Source organism: Palaemon carinicauda, chromosome 2 (genome assembly GCF_036898095.1).
Source record: "Palaemon carinicauda isolate YSFRI2023 chromosome 2, ASM3689809v2, whole genome shotgun sequence".
Taxonomy (NCBI): domain Eukaryota; kingdom Metazoa; phylum Arthropoda; class Malacostraca; order Decapoda; family Palaemonidae; genus Palaemon; species Palaemon carinicauda.
In genome coordinates, this window is record NC_090726.1 from 195,032,642 (window position 1) to 195,053,006 (window position 20,365).

Sequence of the window (20,365 nt, forward strand, 5' to 3'; positions counted from 1 at the left end):
CACGACGCGCCATCGCCAACCTGCGCGTTAGCGCTCACCAGCTCACCACCGATCGCTTGTTGATCCATATCGCCAGCGGTCTTCCTCGCCCACGCGGCAGCGCGTTTCCTCGCCATCGCGCTAACGCTTGCGTTCGCCGCCTCGGACTCGCGCTCATCCACCTGCCCACCCTCACGACCGCTCGCCCGCGCGACCGCTCGCCTGTGCGCCCACACGCCCACGTGCCTGCACGTCTACGCTCATGCGCGTCCGCGCCCATGCTCTCCAATGTTCGCCCACGCGCGAACCAACGGTTTTTCATCGCGCGGACGGATGGTGTTCCGTCGCGCGAACCTACAGTGTTTCTTCGCACAAACGTCGGCTTATTTCTTGCAGTAGCCATTGCTCGTCTATGGGTTATCACTCGCCGACCACCAGCTCTCGCTCTTCCTACCACGCTCGCCCTCCTTCTGCGCTCCTTCGCTCACCTTCGTTTGCGTTACCGCGCATGGGCGCTTCCACGTTCGCCCACGCGAAATCTTTGAATTACCGTCGCGCGAGCTCCAGGGCGATTGCGACCACGATTCTCAATGGGGTTTTCGCAGCATGGCCAGCCTGGCGAGTTCTTCTGGAGCGTATTTCCAGAACACGGCCTCACCCCGTAAACACAGAGCATGGCACTTGCAAGAATAGGAGAAACTTAAGGGAGATCTGAGCAACACTCCTCTTTCCTGAACCTGGGTTAGCCCTTCCCCGTCATTCCCTGGAAGGATTTTTGACGGGGGGCTTTCCGTTCGAGATTTCTCCATCGGACAAGGGGTGACTGCTTACCCCTTCTTCTGGGAGCTTACCAGGTTCTTTCCCTCCTCGGTTACGGCCCGAGGTTTGGTTCAAGGAAGCTACAGGAAGATCATGGGTACTTTCCTCCTCTCGAGCTCAGGCACCTTGGCCTTTCGTCGTTAAGTATCTAACTTGCGGACAAGCTCGATGTTGTACCATCTGGACGCGCTGACTGAGGGCTTCCTTCGGGTGTCTCATCTGTGGAGGTCGACGACCTCAGACACCCTTCCATCCTTGAGAAGAGTTTGTTTGTGCCCAAGGACAGAGACTTAGACAGCGGCTGTGCGGAGGAAATCGACTTCCGTTTTCACTCCTCCAAGGCGCTTTCTTCCAGACTCTGCAGGGCTCCAGCGCCCTTTTCTTTCAACCACGTTGGCCTAAGTTATCGGCTACGACAACTGGGACAAGGTGTCCAATTGCAGTTTCCTCCTGTCAGGAACAGATGGCACGGGAGACTCCCCCGGGGGGGCATAGTCCTAAAAGGAGTTCACGAACTCTAGGATTGCAGGTTTTTCGCTGGGAGGATGCTTAAGGTTACTCATCCGAATGACAGCTTCCCGATGCCCATTTCCGCACAATCTCTGTGATCAGCCAAGGATATCGCGCCTGCCGTCTCTGTCAGCGAATTCAGTGTCTCTGAACCTCTATGCCATAGCGTCAGCAGAGTTGCCCGGTTGGGCAGAATGATCCATACCTTAGGCGAAGGTCTTCCTTAGGATCATCGACGGCTTCACCCCCGGCCTCCTCAGTCGATCCTTTCTCGTAAGGAAGGATCTGAGAGGGGATGTCCGTAGTCGACCTCTCAGCCCTGATCAAGTTTGTCGAACAAACATCGGCCAGCGTAGACCAGCAGAATCGATCAGACTGGTAACGAGGCGACAGGACTCCTTAAACCCTGGATCGGAAGGACGGGTACTTTCAGTTTCCATTCCATCCATCTTCCAGGGTGCTCGTCGAATTCAGCCTAGACTGCAAGTATTCCTGCTTATGATGCAGTTTGGCTATCCCGCCGTGGCATAGCAGGTTTGTTTCCCCAGAGAACTCTCCCTGCCTTCCTCTTGGCCGCTCAGGTGCAGGCTTCCGCCTCCTCTGCTGTTTGGAGGGCTGGTCAACTCCGATAGGCTCGGGTTCGACCTTCTTCAGCGCCGGGACAAGCTTCCGGATGCTTACCATGAGTGTGGGCTCATGGTATTTTGCTTGGAGCCTTCTCTTCCTCTGCCTCAACATCTGGAGTATCTGGCCATGATATTGAGTCAACGGCCTTACCACGTTGGAAACCCCGCTTCTCGTCCGTGCAGCGAGGTTAAGCAACGTCGGTACTTGGATGGGTGACCACCTGGGGACGCCAGATTCTGTTACCACATCCTCCGAGCCTTCCTTTCGGTTGACTGTGGCAAGACTGAGGAGAGTCGCAGTACCTGCTCTCAGTCAAGCAGAGTTTTCAGCCCTACCTTGGAATGTTTCCTAGTTCTCCTTTCCTCATTGACCCGTCTATAGTCCGAACGGTCGCCTCAGGATAAGTTCCATGTGGGGCGATCCAAGTTCCGGTGGCTTCAGGCAATGTTTAACCGGACTTCCTGGCCCCTATGGGACCAGCGGAACTATTAGACCTGCAATGGGGGTTGACCTATGGAGCCTCTTGATGGTAGTGGATATTCTCGTCCTTTCCCCACATTCTTGATGCTGTTCTCGGACTCGTCAAAGGAAAGGGGGGGGGCATGTTCCGGTCCAGGCCTATGGTCAAGACCTGAAGGATACCTCTCCATCATTCAGGCAGGCTTAGGGGCCTTAGTCTGGCCCTCTACAGATCCTACAGCTCCTGCCGAGTCGCCCCGTGCGCGTCGACTTCATGATTCTGGCGTATTCTAACCAGCAGGGGACGCATTTTCACACCTTCACATCTTGCAGTAGAGATACCGGGATGATTGAGATTCTCTCAATACCACCATCGGCTCTCTCATTCCAGGCAGGGGAATGTTTTCTCAGACTATCCGAGCAGAGCCTCGTAGAGAGAGTGTACCTGGGGGTCTTTGACCTTGGGTAACCAGCAAGTACTGGTCTGGGGGACCTGATCGCGACAGCTTGGAACCCCTAGTCTCAGACCCCGAGACTCTGGCAAGATGCATTCCGGTGATGGTGGGACAACTTCGACGCCTGCGTCTTCCCTCCTTTTGGTCTGTGGACAATGGGTCTCAACAAGACCAGGTTGTCTGTCAACCTTTCAATGGGAGAGCTCCACTGGGACTATGCGCAGAACGGTTTCTGGACCCTCTGCTTCCCCTGATGGAACTCCCGGGAGAGCTTCTCCCACGGCGCAGACTACTCAAGCAACCACACTGCGACATCTCTCCCGAACCGGGGCGTCGTTTCGGCTTCATGCCTGGAGACACTACGCCTCCTCCTCAAGAAGAGACAACCCGCTACAGTCGCGGTACGGAGGTCGCGTCATCTGCGATAGTCATCCACAGGGGTCTCCCAGGCAAAGTGAAGAGTCTAAGGTGGTTGGTACCGTGGGAGATATACCTCTTCCCTTGAGGCCTCTTCTCCAGCAATAACGGTCTTATTGCCTTTCGGCGGGAGGAAACTCCTTTCCGCTCTCGGCAATGAAGCCTGTCGCTCAGCCTTTCCCTGACCTTCAGGCTTAAAGGAATAACTTTTTCCTGCCCGCTGGATCTATCCTCGCTCATGCGAAGCTACGATCGTCCCTGCCCTAGTTGGAGGAAGACCTCCAACTTGGAGCATGGCTCGGACTTTTAGTCCTTTAAGAGATCTTCTCAAGACCCTTTACGACAGGCCTCGGATTGTATTCCGCCTTGGGTCTCCTGCTCACTCTGGCCACGGCCAGTGTGTAAGCAATCTTCTTGGTCTCTTACGACTCCCCCCTTTCTAGGAAGAGGGGAAGGCAACATTCAGGCTCGCTCCTGAGTTGTTGGCTAGACTCAGAATCTGGGGGTCCCGGCCCTTCGGTCCGATTCATCCAAGATTTCGAGTCTCCATTCTGTATCTGATGTCCCAAGACCTTCTCTTTCTTGCCAGTAAAGGAATCGAGAGGTTAGCGCTGGGAACAGCTGCAGTTTGTCCTCAGTTGCAGCCGATTTGGGAGCACAAGGAGGACATGGGGGAGAGTCACCAGTATACCTCCTCAGCCAGGACTCAAGGACATTCATCTCGACCTGTCTCCAGACCCTCCCCCGTCACGTCGCCCTACAGCACGATGTTGGATACATCGCAACGTCCCTCGCCTTCGAGTAATACTACTCTGTGACGCAGGTGCTACAAGCTGGAGTCTGGAAGCGTCTAATGACCTTCGCAGCCCGCTTCCTGCAGGGCGTGACCCACAGGAGTCTTGATACGTTTGCTATCGCTCTGTGGTGGCTACACAACAGCTGGTCTAACCTCAGGCTCCTTTTTGGACAGGTAGCAGAAGGTTGAGGGCATTGTTATCAGGTTTTAGTCTGCATGAACGAAAGAAGTATGTCTGGCCCTTACTTCTTTCTTCATCAACCCCTCTACGGAGAAGCAGCATCCTGGTCTCTGCATAGCTGACCTCGAACCTCTGCAGGTAAACCATGCTTCCTTGTGTTCCGAGTATTGAGTCAATACTGTCGCGTCCCCCATACCTTGACGAGGTGGTATTGGGAACGTCCTAACCCAGAGTTCCTTCTGGAACTCCAGGTCAACTGCCTAGGACGGGTCACACTTCTTCCTTCACACACAAGCTTACGTAGGCCACATGGTTCCTTGCGGAGCAAGGAACTTGTGAGGTGCAGGGACTCTTTTTCTCGAGTGCGACTCACTCGGATTCTGAGTCCCCGGGTAAAGCCAAAGCCAGTATGGCTGGGAACTTTCCACCCTACCTAAGGGGTAAGTCACCCTCTGTAAATAGCGTGGTTTGTATTTCGGTTACGGAACAAATGACAAATTCGAAGATAATTTGTATTTTTCCTAACCATACAAACCTTAGCTATTTACACATATTTGCCCGCCAGCCCTGTCCCCCAAGACAAGTCCTACCTCTAAGTGAAAGTGAGCATTCATCTGTGTGTGAGGGGGGGAGGGGTAGCTAGCTACCACTCCCCTACCCCCCGCTAACTAGCGCGGGGGTAATACACCCTCGTTAAATTCTAATGGCTCGCCATTTCAGCTGCGCTAAAAGGTAACCCCCCCTCTGTAAATAGCTAAGGTTTGTATGGTTAGGAAAAATACAAATTATCTTCGAATTTGTCATATTACTTAAAATTTGTGATTTTAGGAAAAATGTGCAAATTTATAGTGTTTGCCAAGGTGTTTTGCTCATAAGGGGATGTGTGAAAGGTTTTTATAACTTATAACTTATAACTAATTCACTTTGATTAGTGTACTGTACTGCGCTTGTACATTAAATAATTTCCTAAGAAATTTGGACGGTGTATTGTGTTGAGTTTCTTATTGTTAAATAATGAAATTCGATATTTTGACACCTACCTGCTTTTGCTTATTTGTATGAAAAAAAATCAATACCTAAATCAGATAGGGATTCAGGCAAAAGTGCATAAAATGATAAAATTTGAGTTATGGGAAAATCTGATGTACAAAACAGTAATGATTATGATGAACATATCTTGACTTGGGATAGTATAGATAAATTTATTTGAATTTTTATTACAGTACATTTACAGTTGCTTGTGGATATAAAATTGTTTGAACTTTTGTTGTTATTTAATATAAAACTATTGTGTTGTGAAGTTATAAATTTAATGGAGGAATATAATTTTTATTGGTCATAGCTAACCCATATGATTCAGAAGTTATTTCATTGCATATTGACTTAAATGTGTTTGATTATACTTTTATCTTTGTGAGAATATTGTACAAAACATATTACTTATATTTTGATGTGTAGATGCAATGGCCACAGTATGTCTATTGATGATTTGTCTGCTTGTACAAAATGTTGTACTTAATGGGTTGTGAATGCTTGAAATTTCCATATTAATAATAACATCCTTTTACCTTTCAGGAAAAAGGCGCTTTCAGTAGTGGGCGGGGACAAAATTGAGCAAGCCATGGAATGGCTCTTAGCTCATGCTGATGATCCTAGCATAAATGATCCCCCTCCAGCGAAGGAGCAACCAGGTAACATCTTGCTAATGGTTGCATTACATAACATTTACGCTTATTTATTATTGATTGTACCTTTTTTCTAATGGTTTGTTTTTTAAGTCTTTGCTGTTATAGTATGAAAAGTGAAATACCAAGAACTCTTTCCAGTTGGTGTTCATAACTATTAATTGTTCCGGCGTAGATACAAACCCTCCGCTTATTTATAGGGTATACTTTTGGCGTAGCTGAAAGACTACCCTATAAATAGCTCCAGGTTTGTATACTAGGAAAAATACAAATTACTTACAAATTTTTTATTTTCTGGTGCAACAATTGGGTCATCCCCGAGTTACTCCAGAGTGCTGAATGGTCTCCCTGCCCCACCCATTGGCTAAGGGCCCAAATCAATAAATCTACTTTGAAAACTATACCGTTAGGTGTAAATATTGTGCTGAAAACTATTCACATTTTGTACTTGGCCTTGCATTCTGCTACCCCTTTTTTATCTGAAAAATAGGTGACTTAAGTATTTCTGGCATGTGGATGTAGTCATTGAAGCTTCATACCAAGATAGTTAACTGTTGCTTTGGTGGGTGAGCAAGTTAATACCCACCAGCTTGATGTAAGCCTAGCGCTTTGTTTCTCCTGCCATCTATTGTAGGCCTCTTGCAACGCTCTGCCCTTTCTTGGTCTGAAGTCCGTTCCCCTTCAGTTTAATTTACCGGAATTTGAATTGGTTGTGTGTGGATGGTTTATCTCTTGTCTATAAATCGTAAAAATTTTCCTTATTTGTTTTTGTGACTTTTCCCTGCACAGAGTACTTGTTCTAGTCTTATTTGCAGTGGGAGGTATTTGGGTAGAACCACGGGAAGATAAGCAAGAAGTGTCCTCTCTTGTCATATGGGGTTAATACCCCTCCTTTAAATCCAAGAGGACTATGGATCCTTTTTATCAGCGCTCCAAAGTCAGTTCTACTGCTTCCCCTGCTTGTTTTCCCTGGCACAGTTTAGGGTAATTACATACACTCATGAAGGGAGGTGATCAGACTGTACACTGTGTTTGCACCTTTAGACTCCTCTTACTCCTGTTCTTTCTCCCCTTCTTCCTCCTAATTCCCTCTCTACATTTCCCCTTTTCTTCCTCTTCCACCCATACAAAGAAAAAGTCCCATAGAGTGATCTCTCATAAAAAGTCTTGCCAAGCATCCTATGACTGGTAGTCCTCCCTGGAGGTTGATGAAAGGACATGCTAACATGTACATGTGTGTGCATCTGCTGGTAACGTTCACTTGATGGGCCAGTTCATGACTTCTTAAGGAGGGATCACCATGTAGTTAGGCCCAAGCAGAATGTGCAGAATACCTCCTCTGATTCTCTTGTGCTTAATTATCCATGGAATTTTCCTTGACTTTCCTAAAGTTTGACTTCTGGTGATTTCTTTCCAACAGATACTGCTGTGTAAGTATACATATCTAAGGGAAGTGAAGCAAATATCCTGTGGACGTAGAGATGGTCTTTGTCTTCTTTCCTGGTAACACCGAGACTTTTCCATCATAATTAAGTTAGGTAGGCTGCTTGTTTTGAAGGGAAAGATGCTGACTTTACACTCTCACCAGTCTGAAAACTTGTTGGCCAACTTTTTCCCAAAATTGAGCGACTCCTGAGTCTCTCGCTTTTCCTTACAAGGTCTGTCAGAGAGGTAATAATGATAATAATACCTTGCTCAGAATGGATCAATTTGAGACTCCTTACTATTTTTGAAGATTAATAGGTGTACTGACAGCAGGGGGACAGTATTCCACTATTCATTGCCTTGAAAGTCCTTTAGTGCTCCATCGGGTACTGCAGCTGAAGCTTCAGGAGTGATTATGTCGCATGTCAGGGGTAGGGAAGGATTAGGCCTCATCTAAACCCCAACAAGAATTACTTCACCTTCTGCATGTAAAAAGTGTCTTAATCCTACATAGCCCTTATGAGCCCCCTTTCAGGTTCCATACGAAAAATACGCAAGTTGAAGAAGTAGGGGACTTAAAGTAGGCTCTCATCCTTTCCAGCTGCTGTGAGTAAGGAGATGCCTCTTGTGTAATTTAGTAACATGATAGTAACATAGTAAGTCATCATAGGGCATGTTGGACAATGTAACATCTCTCTTGGCCTCATGAGTCTTTGATCTTGCTACTCTTCACTATGAAATTTCGGTAGCTAGAAGTGGTGACTGCCTATTTCAGTCTCCCCCTTCTCCTTCCCCTTAACTACTTTCTGGTTGGAACCTGAAAAGAAGCACAAAAAGGGATAAGCAGGAAAGTGCTTCCTTACATCAAGTCATGCTATGCTACCCACGCCAGCCAGTGAGTCCATCCCTTTGGTTTTGGAGTTTTAGCATTCATAGCAGATTGGGCATCGTAGATGTTAGAAATAGAGCCTGGAAACTATTAGAACTCAGGATAATTAGTTGAATATTCTCACTGAAAAATGCTCATTGATAAATAAACTCCTCTGCAGTGTGGTATGGCAATAGAATTATAACTTATGATTGGGCCACAAGGTTTCTTTTCATAGTAATTAGGTGATAAAGGGAATTTTTAAGTGCCATCTGGAGTTTTAAAGTATCCAAAAGCATAGACTAAAGGTATGTTTATGGGTTACCTACCTCATTTGGAGTGTGGGAGTCAGCAATATAAACATCAGGTAAGGCTTATAGAAATAAACAGAATTTCTATAGTAACATTTCTCATTTTTATAATTGCCTAATGTTTGCGTACATGCCCACCTTCCTCCCCCACTGATTAGTGGCGTCAAGAGGATAAGGAAGTAAGTCGACTTTAAGGTTGAAGATGTGGCACAACATGTGGAGCAAGTTAATGTTTGTAAGACGGTGGTCTCATTGCTTTATTAGAGGTAGTAGCATGTTGGAAGGAAACAAAAATGACATATCTTAATCTTTAGTACTGTAATGCCAATGTTCGAAGCTTCCAGAGACGAAAGTAATACTGTAAAATATTAAAATCAGGTGAGTACAGAAATGAATAATATTATTGAAATTGTTTCTTTCCATGCTGTATTTGGTCCCCTCATTGTCTCAAGATCATGTGTTTTGCTCATTAGCATTCAAAAGGTCATATATTTGGTGCTGTAGTTCAATGCTTTTATATTTTATAAAGCTCTTCCCCCTATTCAGGATAAGTTGAACTACAGTAATAGTCTTTTGTAAAAGCTAATGATAATATTCAGAGTGGTGAACATTTTTATTCATGATAGAAATCCATGATATTAAAGTTTAAAGGGCAAGATCCCAAACATTAAGTTATGTAATCTTGGTCCAGAGGCCCTTTGGGTCAATAGGCATAGAAGGAGATGATGATGATCCAGAGGAAATCCTCTGTAGAGTGGGAATTATGATTCATTTTTTGGAGCATGTTTTGGGCAACTGCATAATGTAGAATGGGTGTATTAGAGAAAAAGGATTATTTTTCGAATACTATACAGTAGATCTGTTTTATTAGTAGAGGATAGATTATTTTTAGATACTGTATAGATGTAAACACTCATCACAGTTTTGTTGACAGTTGTAAAAAGTTATGCAAGTTATGGAATTTTTTGTTTCTTAATGAATATTACTCTTTGTTTAGATAAAGACTCGCAGTCCGATAGTAAGATGGAGACGGGCGAAGCTGGAAGTGCTAATGCCAATGAAGAAGGCGCCAGTAAAGAAGAAGGCGCCAGTAAAGAAGAAGAAGAGGCCAAGTCAATAAAGTGTGACGAGTAAGAGCATTTCTGCTGGATTTTATTTCTTTTTTAATGTGTAACATTTGGAATAGGAAACCACATCACAGCTCATAGGGTTTTTAAAATGTGTGATTTCCTTTCTGTCATTCAAATGAAAAACCTATCACTTTTTACAATTACCAGTATATGGCTGTTTTAAGTAGACTGGTGGTATGTGGAAGAAAAGCAATCTTTGGTCATGTAGAAATAATGCAAACATAAAAGGATGATCAATGTAACAGGAATGGGAAAATTAGGTAAGGGGAAAATTCTGACGAGAAGATACATAGGTATTTGTTACATTCTAGAAGTAAAGTATAAAAGGGACAACGCAGAAACCACTGGCTGCAACACAGAAGTATAAATACAGATGGAATGTCTGGGAGACAAGACAAAATGTAGTAGACATACTGGTTAAAGATGAAATGGTTGAAGATATGGTAGAAGTAGGGGTAATATAATCTGAAATGATACTGAATGTTAAGGTGATCATAGAAAGTTCAAGTAATGCATGTATTTTTTATCTACCTACCAGTCAGGGAGAAGCTAGAATTTAGGGAAAGTTTTTTGGGTACCTTTGGGATTGAAACTGGTTGAGCAATAAATTTGCAACTACTAAGAGTTGTGGTAGTGTACAGTATTAGAAATGTCCCTGCCTAGAGATCTGGTGGACTGGGTTTTAAAACACCAAACTCGATGGGTTTTTGTAGTATCTGCAGTCTCACCATCCTTGTGAGCTAGAGGAGGAGGAGTTTTGGGAGAGCCTATAGATCTACCTGCTGAGTTATCACCAGCCATTGCCTGGCTCTTTCTGGTCTTAACTTGGTAGGTTGGAGAAGCAGCTTTAGATCCACCATTTCTCAAGTCTTTGTTTCTCAGGAGATACTTTTTTTATTGGCAGAGTTGAGTTGATTACCAATTTTTTTTGCTGGAATCTTCCAAGGAAACTATTCAGCTAACTAGATGGAATCTGTTGTTTGTGTTCAAAATCTTGCTAGGCTTTATATGATCCTCTGGAAGAAGCGTCTTTACTTACTCTTTTTAAAAACAATTTCTATCCTCGCATTTCGTTTGCATAGCAAATCAATTACATGACTGCTCTGCTCTGTTGAGCAAGTTTATTATGCTGTTGGAAGGTGTTTAAAGGTGTAAAGGTCACTTGAATGCCAGGGACAAGGGACAGTGACAATCCCCCAGCAGGAAAATGCCCTAGAGACTGACAGTATATACATATGATCATTGCCCATGCCCCCTTTCCATTAAGCTAGGACCAAGGAGGGTCAGGCAGTGGCTATTGGTGACATAGCAGGTAGACCTATAGGCTTTCCCAAAACACCCTCCCCCTTGCTCACTAGGATGGTGAGGTTGCAGACGCTATAAGAAACTATCAAGCTTGAGTAGATCTTGTACCCTAGTGTAGCAGATTGACAGGCAGGGACGTTTCCAATAGGCTAACACAACCCTATGTTCCCCCTTTGGGTTAGGACTTAGTTGAGAAGACCCGCAAGTTAGGAAAGAGTGACTCATACACTATACCCTTTGCCATTTCAATGCTTTCAATCTATGCCAAATTGTTGAGGGTCTGATCATTTGATCAGTCATAACTTTTTACATCTTTGCCTTCAAAGAGGTAGATTCCAATACAGTATATTTAAGGCGTAACTTTTTGTCTTTAGCAAAAGTCAGTGATCAACTACTTTTATATCTATAAGTAGATGATGAATGGAGAACTATTGATTTAAAAGCTCAAGATAGAGACGACTGGTGAAATCTAACCGAGGTCCTTTGCGTCAATAGGTGTAGGAGATGATGATGATGATGAAGTTTGTTATATTCAGTCAAGTTGTCTTCTGGGTGTATGATAAAGTGACTAGTGACAAAATTGTTAATTTAGAAATACTGTATAGTTTAGAACTTCATCTAGTTACCGTAGTTTTTTTTTTTTTAATGTTACCTGTTTTGTAATATGTTTTATTTATGGATTCATGTAGATGCCAAATGTAGTAGCACCACATGCCAAAGGTGATGGTAATATAAACCACAGAATTGTAAAAAGTAATAGTTTTGTGATTTCTAAGATTATATAGTGAATGTTAGTCATTTTCTACTATACCAACAGATTTCTCACTTTGTACTTACAATTCATCTTCCTCCCCCCCCCCTCATATTTCTAGGTTACAGACTGTACAAACAGTGGCATTTATAAAAAGTACAGTACTATAATAATTTTGCATTACTGTAGTAAATTATATTAGAAATTGGATTTTTGTATAGTGCAATACTGTATTTTCATTAAAATCATGCTAGGATGCTGTATTTGAGCACCTGTATCCCATTTTAATTTAATCTCTGCTTTTCAGTTGTGGAAAGCTCTTTAAAAGTAATGAGGAAGTAGAATATCATGCTATAAAATCTGGCCACGAAAACTTTTCCGAATCCACCGAGGAAAAAAAACCCTTGAGTGAGGAGGAGAAGCTACAAAAGGTATGTATAGAGGAAGTTTCTTTATGCATGTTATCAGCAGATTTTTATTTACCTTATGGAATCACATGAATGTTAGAGGAATGTAGGAACAATTTTTTTCGCATATAGAGATTTAAAGCCATCTGATTTGAAAAGTAAATAATTTATAAGTAAGATTGTGTAAAAGAGATTAGAACTTTATTTACTCGTAGAAAAACAAATCATTTCCATGGATCTTCCCTTTTAATCAAAATCTTAGAAGTATGAGCTTTACCATCACAGAAAATAGAAATATATTTTATCTAAGCCATCTTTTCCTTTCTCATTCTGGGACACAGTGCATATGGCCTACTGAATGCCAATTACCATTACTGATAAGGTACACCTAACTTGATAATAGTAGAATACTGTACCACTTAAATGCAAAACTAACTTCAAATAAGAATCTAACTAGTAAAACTATTAATTAGATAGAAATATTGTTTAAGTAAATATGGATTGAAAATGGTAAGCAAAAAATACACAGCTTTTTCAGCGCTTACAAAGAAAATTGGGCAAATAGACAAAATCACTAATCTATAAATAGGTTTCGTATTAAACCTATAGATAAAAGATAGGTTGTTAAAGAATACATAGAGGTGTAAGAGAAACACTTCACTTACAGTACTTCTTAAACTTACACTAAGAATTAGACTTGAAAGATATCAGAACCTACAGTCGGCAAAACAACAGTTGCTTGGTTGTTTTTCTTTTCAAATAAGGAGAATATTTTTCTTTTACATATCTTATGCTAAAAATTGTTTCCTTGCATTTTTTAGTTTTTAAATAGATCCTCTAACATCTTGCGTGAGGATTAAAAGGGATTTTTTTAGGTCAGTTTCTGATGTATGAAAAAAATTAAAATTGACATTGTTTTCATTAGTAAAATTTTCACAGAAAAGGGAATTGGCAGAGAAGATAAAGCAACGCAGGAAAGAACGGGAGGAAGAAGAGGAGAAGGAAGTGAGAGAGCGAGAGAGAAAGAGGATCCAGATGGGCCAAGCCATGGCAGAGAGAAAAAGAGTGTAAGTTTAGCTTGATAACAATTTTAGTTTAGATAATTCATAAATATTGCATATGTAAAATCAAGTTGTTTAATTTTCTGGAAAAAAATATTGGTTCTTGGTATCAAAGATTGAATAAGAAGAAACTATCATACCATAGATACATACTACCTAACAAATAATGTTTTGGTCTGAGCAAGTCAGACTAGATCTTGAAATTCTAATTACTGCTGCTTCTCCTAAATTCGTCATAGTTCTTCAACTGTTTATTGTTAACAGCAAAACAGGATGAATTATCCCTTGCTGTCTCTTATTGTGACTAAGAAAGAAAATTGTGGGTAAAATAATTTTATACTTGAACATTCATAGAATTCGTCTCTTGCAACACTACAGTTAATCTCCATCAATTCAAAATTTGATCACCTCTTTACTATTAACAAGGCAGTTATCATGAACATTAAAGATTTAAATGGGCTTGAACAATCTGTTAATGAACTCTAAAACAAAGGCTTATGATATTGAGAGGCAAGGCAAGTTTTTGGAAACCCATTTACTTGTCTACTGCTACAAGGGTATAATTGATGTCTCCGATGTAGAATATCTAGGCCTGCTTAACATTGGAGAACCCACACAAACCCACACATTACCATAACCAAACACATTTTCCCTGTTTACATTTCCATTAGAATATTCACAAAAGCAAAGTTGTAATTTCTTCCTGTCTTTGATTGATAATGATTAGGACCAGATGAAAAATACTGCTGTTGATGTGTGGTAATGATGTTCCTGGGATTAGTTTCTGGTTTCTGTTACATGATCGGGAACTCTGTTACTGAATTATGTGCACGGTCTCACTTAAGACTGTCTGGTCATCAACAGGGTTAGGGTTTTGTTGCTACATCCTTTCTGATCGCAGCGTTGCCAGAAAAGTATCATAAGGGCTATAGGGATGGGTGGAATGTCTTCCTAGTAAGGTTTGAGGAAGATTATAGTTGTAATAAGTGTAGGGCCTCAAGATTCTCAGATGATAGCTGTATGGTACATTGTCAATTATCTGGACATCAAAGGAGCAAAGTATGAATAGAGATGAACATAAATTGGTTTTGTAATTCAATACCTGAAAATGTTAATAGGAACTTTTGAGAAGATGAAAAATGGAAAAGTCTTCGGACCATCTGGAATAACGAGTGACACAATAGAATCAGCAGGAGAGAGCTTGTCTTCTGTTAGCTTACTAGAGTGTACAAAAACCTGATATAGTAAGAGGAAGAATTAGAAGATTGGGAAAAGTGTCTTACGATACAAAGAAGAGGATGCAGTGCAATACTGAAGTCACGGAGGAATAAGACTGCTGTACTTATGCTATGAAAATGTAATGATTTAGTTTTGGTTTGGGATAGATTTTAACAAAATCTATCTATTCAATGAGGTAATGACAGGAAATGTCCTTTCTGAATTGTAAGAGATAATACCACACATTGTGGCCCTTGAACAGGCTTAGCAGGGAGCACCAGTAAGATGCATTATAATAGTGCAGTACTGCATTGTTACTCTTATCCTAACATTAGATCTAGAGTGAAGACAGTACGAGAGGTCAAGAGTTTGAGATAAACTTTGGTGTACATCAAGGATTAAGACCAAGCCATGCTTTGTTTATTGTAGCAATGTTGGATATTAGAAAAGAATGCCAGCAAAGAGACCCTTGGCACCTATGATGTTCTAATGACTTGTTGTTTACAACAGAATTGGAGCGAATGGTGGGGAACTTTTCAAAAGGTGGAAGAGTAGAATATGGAAAGGAACATTAGCAATATAAAGTTAATGACGAATGAAATGGAAATTAATGAAAAAGTACAACGTGGAAAGGGACCTTATTTTGTGGGAATGGTGTGCAGGTGAACTGCACTGACTAATAAACTGGAAAATATTACAAATCACGAATGATTGGCAAATGTTGAAAAATTCTGATTTGTTAACAATACAATTAATTTATTGTCACATTAGACTACGCAGAGAACTAGTTTTTGACACTATTACATTCATGGCCCTCTGCCACTCATGACTGGCAGAGGCAAGGGACAGTGCCGTAGAGACTGATCATATATCATATGATCAGTGCTCAAGCCCCCTCCTCTCCACCCAAGCTAGGACCAAGGAGGGCCAGGCAATGGCTGCTGATGACTCAGCAGATAGATCTATAGGTTCTCCCAAACACCCCATCGTTAGGTCATAAGGATGGTTAGGTTGCAGCGACCTAAGAAAATAACGCGTTTGAGCTGGACTCGAACCCCAGTCAGGAATGTTACTACATCGGCCACCACAACCCTAATACACTGTCAGATAGTTAGAAAGGATAAATTCTTCCTTTGGAAGGTGTTTGGAGGCAAATGCTGCAGAATATAAAGCAAGCTTGAACTAGTAAGTTTGTATGTGAATACTGATTTTCTTTTATATCAGATATTTGATAAATCTAATACTCCTTACACATAGAACTCTAAGTTGCTCTAAATGTTGAATGTAGCCATTAAAGTCTTAACAGTTTTCACGAGGTCAAGCCTAAAAGTTATTATAAATTATTTAGACTATAAGTGGAGCTCTATATAGTAAATAAAATGTAGGAATTGGGGAATGGAAACTGATAATAGAGAATAAATCCTCTTTTATACTTATAGTAGGATCATGACAGTCATCACTTCAAAAAGTTATAGAAGTGCACATACTGTATACGTTTAATACCTATTTACTTAATGGTTAATCTTCATACATCAGGTCTATATTGATTACATACAAATCATATTCCTATCTTGCAGACATATAATTATTGTTTGTACATTAGGCTAAAGGCTTCAGTCTTGGCTTAGAAATTGATTTTTCTTTAAGGCTTGTGATAGACAGGACTATTAAATTCTTTCAGAAGAGTTTGTTAATTTTGCCAGGTATGATTTGAATTTATTTCAAAACTCATTTTCATGAGGTTTTAGTTAATTTATTTTTATTAAAAAATTCATGCTCAAAAGTCTAGGAGGGAACTTGTAATTTTTTTTTAACTTCAGATAATCGCTTTAATAACCCTTGAAAATGTCATAACTGATTTTCCCTTTTAAAGTAATCTTTTGTCAATAGTATTTTTCCTCTCAACTGATGTACTTAGGGGTAATACCATTTTGGTCCACTTTCAGAATGCAAGAGGCGGAGATAAGAAAGGCAGCTGAAGAGAGGAGACGTGATAAACTAGAGGACAAGCTCGCCCGCCAAAAGGTAAAAGAGCAAATTGAAAGGGACCGACTAGCTAGAAAAGAAATGTTTGCTAACAAATCACAGCCTGAAGAGAAAGCGCAGGCAGCACCAACTCCAGCTCCAAGTACTTCGCCGGCTCAACCTGCTCAAAAGAAAGAATACACCACAGCCAGACTTCAGGTTTAAAGTTTATTTTTGTTCTTTCCAATGAATTCTTGTTATGGACATATTTTTAATTTTAATGAATGACTTAGTTGTTAAGAAAACTTGTTCCCACATGGATATCCCTTTTCATTTTATGAATTTTTTCGTCTATGATGTTTGATTTGCTGTTGTTGCAAAATTACTTTTGAGAAACTAATTCAGTTTATCTATTCTTCAGTTTAAAAAAAATGGTAAAGATTATTGAGAAATCCTTACTAGATGTTAGAAGACATTATTCTAAAGAAATGATTTCTGTCTTGTTCACTAGATATATTTTGAGTTTGTTCCGTAACCGAAATACAAACCACGCTATTTACAAAGGGTATTACTTTTAGCGCAGCTGAAATGGCGAGCCATTAGAATTTTAACGAGGGTGTATTACCCCCGCGCTAGTTAGCGGGGGGGTAGGGGAGTGGTAGCTAGCTACCCCTCCTCCCCCTCACACACAGGTGAATACTCACTTTAAATTTTGGCTCGGACTGTGACAGACGTCTCTGTCTTGGTCCTCGCTTGGCAGCCATTGTCTGTTTTGTCTTTACTTAATCGCTTACTTTTCTTTTACTCAATATATATGTAAACATGTTTTCATGTTTGTATATATATTTGAGTATAGAAATAAGTAAGTTTCCTTTTCAGATGTGTGTGTGTAGTGTACGATATCTACGTGGAAGCCTCGGCAGTTAGGCCACCACGGCGTATTTTATGGGTGGCGATCGAGTTTGACTTATGTCTTTCTCTCTCTCTCTCTCTTGAGGTCGTTCACCCTTTTACTACGTGTTACTACGCCCTTGTAGCCTAGCTTCCTTTCCGTGTGGGGGGTTGCTACGCCGTACGTTTGTATCAATTAGTTATGAATCTAATTGTAGTTGTTTTTTGTTTTTCAGCTTGTAGAACGATTCCTTTCGGGGTTTTCGTTCTTTCTTTAGTGTTCATTCATTTTTAAATTACATAATTACATAGTTACATAATTATAATTGTTATAATTCTGTTTTGGTTACAGCTCTCCTTCCGCGAGTGTAAGTGGTTGTGAGGGCACGTGCCTGTTGTGTAATTTTTGTTCCTTTCCCTCGGGGGATTCCTCTTCGGATCCTTCCTGGGGGAATGAATGTGTACTAATATTATTTGTTTTATTTTTTTACAGTTACCGATCTAGTTCGTTTCTGTAATATAGCAACGGTGTGAGCTGTCTGGTTGAGTCCTGGGGATTCGGCTATTGCTGCCTCCCCCCTTGTATTTTCGTCAGGGGCGTGTCTCCTTCTACTGGTAGTACTCCCGTATCGACGGACAGCTCTCCAGTTCATTTTAGAACAGTCAGGAGGCTTGCCTCCTTGGGCGGATAACTTTCCTTCCGAGGGAAGTTTTTCCTGTCCAGGCTTGAGTTTTTCCCCTTTTGGGGGGTTCTTCTCTTGCCTTTTTTTCGTGCGACTATGCTCTTGGTGCTGAGCGGTCGCACCTGCAGTTTCGCTCAAGGGGCTGGGCAACTGCAGGAGGTCCTCTTCGGAGGATTGCTCCTTTTAGGTCACTGGCTGACCAGTCTCTTCCACGAAGTGTTTCTCTTTCGTTCGCGAGAGAGTACACTCATAGAGACTCCTCTTCGGAGGTTTCTTCTGTTGCTGTTGCTGTTGCTGTTGCTGTTGGCCTCCCTCGCCGTAAGGCCCACCGTCCGCCTCGTCGTAAGGGCCTCTCATCTCCCTATAAGGGTGCTTGAGGCGCCCTTTTGGATCTCCGTTTGCAGCCTACAACTCCTTTTTCTCGATCTTCCGCCTTGGTGCAGATGGACAGCAGTCTGATCTCGTCTTCCGACGGGCAACGGTCTTCCCGACGGACAACGGTATGCCCGACGGACAGCGGTCTTCCGACGGACATCAGTCTCCCGGCGGACAACGTTCCCTTCGGGGCAAAGGATTGCCCCCACGGGGGTTCTTCCCTTGCGTGTCAGGGTTTCCCTGTTCGTCAGCGCTTTCAAGATGATCTTCCCTGCGGTTCCTGTTGGTTCCCGTTACGTGCCCTGTGCACCCACGTTCGCCCTCGCGATCTAGAACTTCGGTTCAGGTCGGGGTCAAGGATTCTTCTTCTTTGCGCAGGCTTCCACGCGTAGCCTTCTGCTCGTCAGCGATCACAGCTCGTCAGCGATCATCAGCCCGCCAGCGATCATCAGCTCGCCAGCGATCTCCGGATCGCCCACGTGTGTTACAGCCGGCACGCCAACGTTCTCCAACACTTCTGAAGGAACATGGTTCGCCAGCTACTATCTCACCTGCGCATGCTGATCGCCATCGCGCGACCCTCAACTGCGGATGCTGATCGCCATCGCGCGACCCTCAACTGCGGATGCTGATCGCCATCGCGCGACCCTCAACTGCGGATGCTGATCACCATCGCGCGACCCTCAACGGCGAATGCTGATCGCCATCGCGCGACCCTCAACGGCGGATGCTGATCGCCATCGCGCGACCCTCACCTGCGAATGCTGATCGCCATCGCGCGACCCTCAACTGCGGATGCTGATCGCCATCGCACGACCCTCAACTGCGGATGCTGATCGCCATCGCGCGACCACACACCTGCGGATGCTGATCACCATCGCTCAACCCTGCGGATGCTGATCACCATCGCGCGACCCTCAACTGCGTATGCTGTTCGCCATCACGCGATCGCCCACCTGCAGATGCTGTTCGCCATCGCGCGACCGCTAACCTGCGCATGCTGATCGCCATCGCGCGACCCTGGCATGCTGATCACCATCACGCGACCCTGCGCATACTGATCACCATCGCGCGACCCTGCGCATGCTGATCACTGCTCGCGATTGCTCACCTTCGCATACTGCTCGCCATCGCACGATCGCTCACCTGCGCATACTGCTCGACCATCGCGTCGGCATATCACAACGCGCCATCGCCAACCTGCGCGTTAGCGCTCACCAGCTCACCACCGATCGCTTGTTGATCCATATCGCCAGCAGTCCTCCTCGCCCACGCGGCAGCGCGTTTCCTCGCCATCGGGCTAACGCTTGCGTTCGCCGCCTCGGACTCACTCTCATCCACCTGCCCACCCTCACGACCGCTCGCCTGCGCGCCCGCGCGACCGCTCGCCCGCGCAACCGCGCGACCACGCGACCACTCGCCTGTGCGCCCACATGCCCACGTGCCTGCACGTCTATGCTCATGCTCTCCAATGTTCGCCCACGCGCGAACCAACGGTTTTTTTCTATCGCGCAGACGGATGGTGTTCCGTCGCGCGAACCTATAGTGTTTCTTCGCACAAATGTCGGCTTATTTCTTGCAGTATCCATTGCTCGTCTATGGGTTATCGCCCGCCGACCACCAGGAATTCCCGTCGCGCGAGCTCCAGGGCAATTGCGACCACGATTCCCAATGGGGTTTTCGCAGCATGACCAGCCTGGCGAGTTCTTCTGGAGCGTATTTCCAGAACACTGTCTCACCCCGTAAACACAGAGCATGGCACTTGCAAGAATAGGAGAAACTTAAGGGAGATCTGAGCAACACTCCTCTATTCCTGAACCTGGGTTAGCCCTTCCCCGTCATTCCCTGGAAGGATTTTTGGCGCGGGGGGGGGGGGGGGGGGGTTTCCCGTTCGAGATTTCTCCATCGGACAAGGGGTGACTGCTTACCTCTTCCTCTGGGAGCTTACCAGGTTCTTTCCCTCCTCGGTTACGGCCCGAGGTTTGGTTCTAGGAAGCTACAGGAAGATCAAGGGTACTTTCCTCCTCTCGAGCTCAGGCACCTTGGC

General features: G+C 43.6%; 1 protein-coding gene across 1 annotated transcript in view; it reads left to right on the top strand.

Annotated features, from left to right (window-relative positions):
• Positions 1-20,365, top strand: part of LOC137622782 (UBX domain-containing protein 1-like) — a 41,591-nt gene that overhangs the window by 12,079 nt on the left and 9,147 nt on the right. The window contains exons 2-6 of the mRNA XM_068353380.1: positions 5,819-5,934; positions 9,530-9,662; positions 12,026-12,149; positions 13,065-13,192; positions 16,351-16,588. Of these exons, the coding sequence (XP_068209481.1) occupies positions 5,819-5,934; positions 9,530-9,662; positions 12,026-12,149; positions 13,065-13,192; positions 16,351-16,588 (739 nt within the window). The remainder of the gene's footprint in view (positions 1-5,818; positions 5,935-9,529; positions 9,663-12,025; positions 12,150-13,064; positions 13,193-16,350; positions 16,589-20,365) is intronic.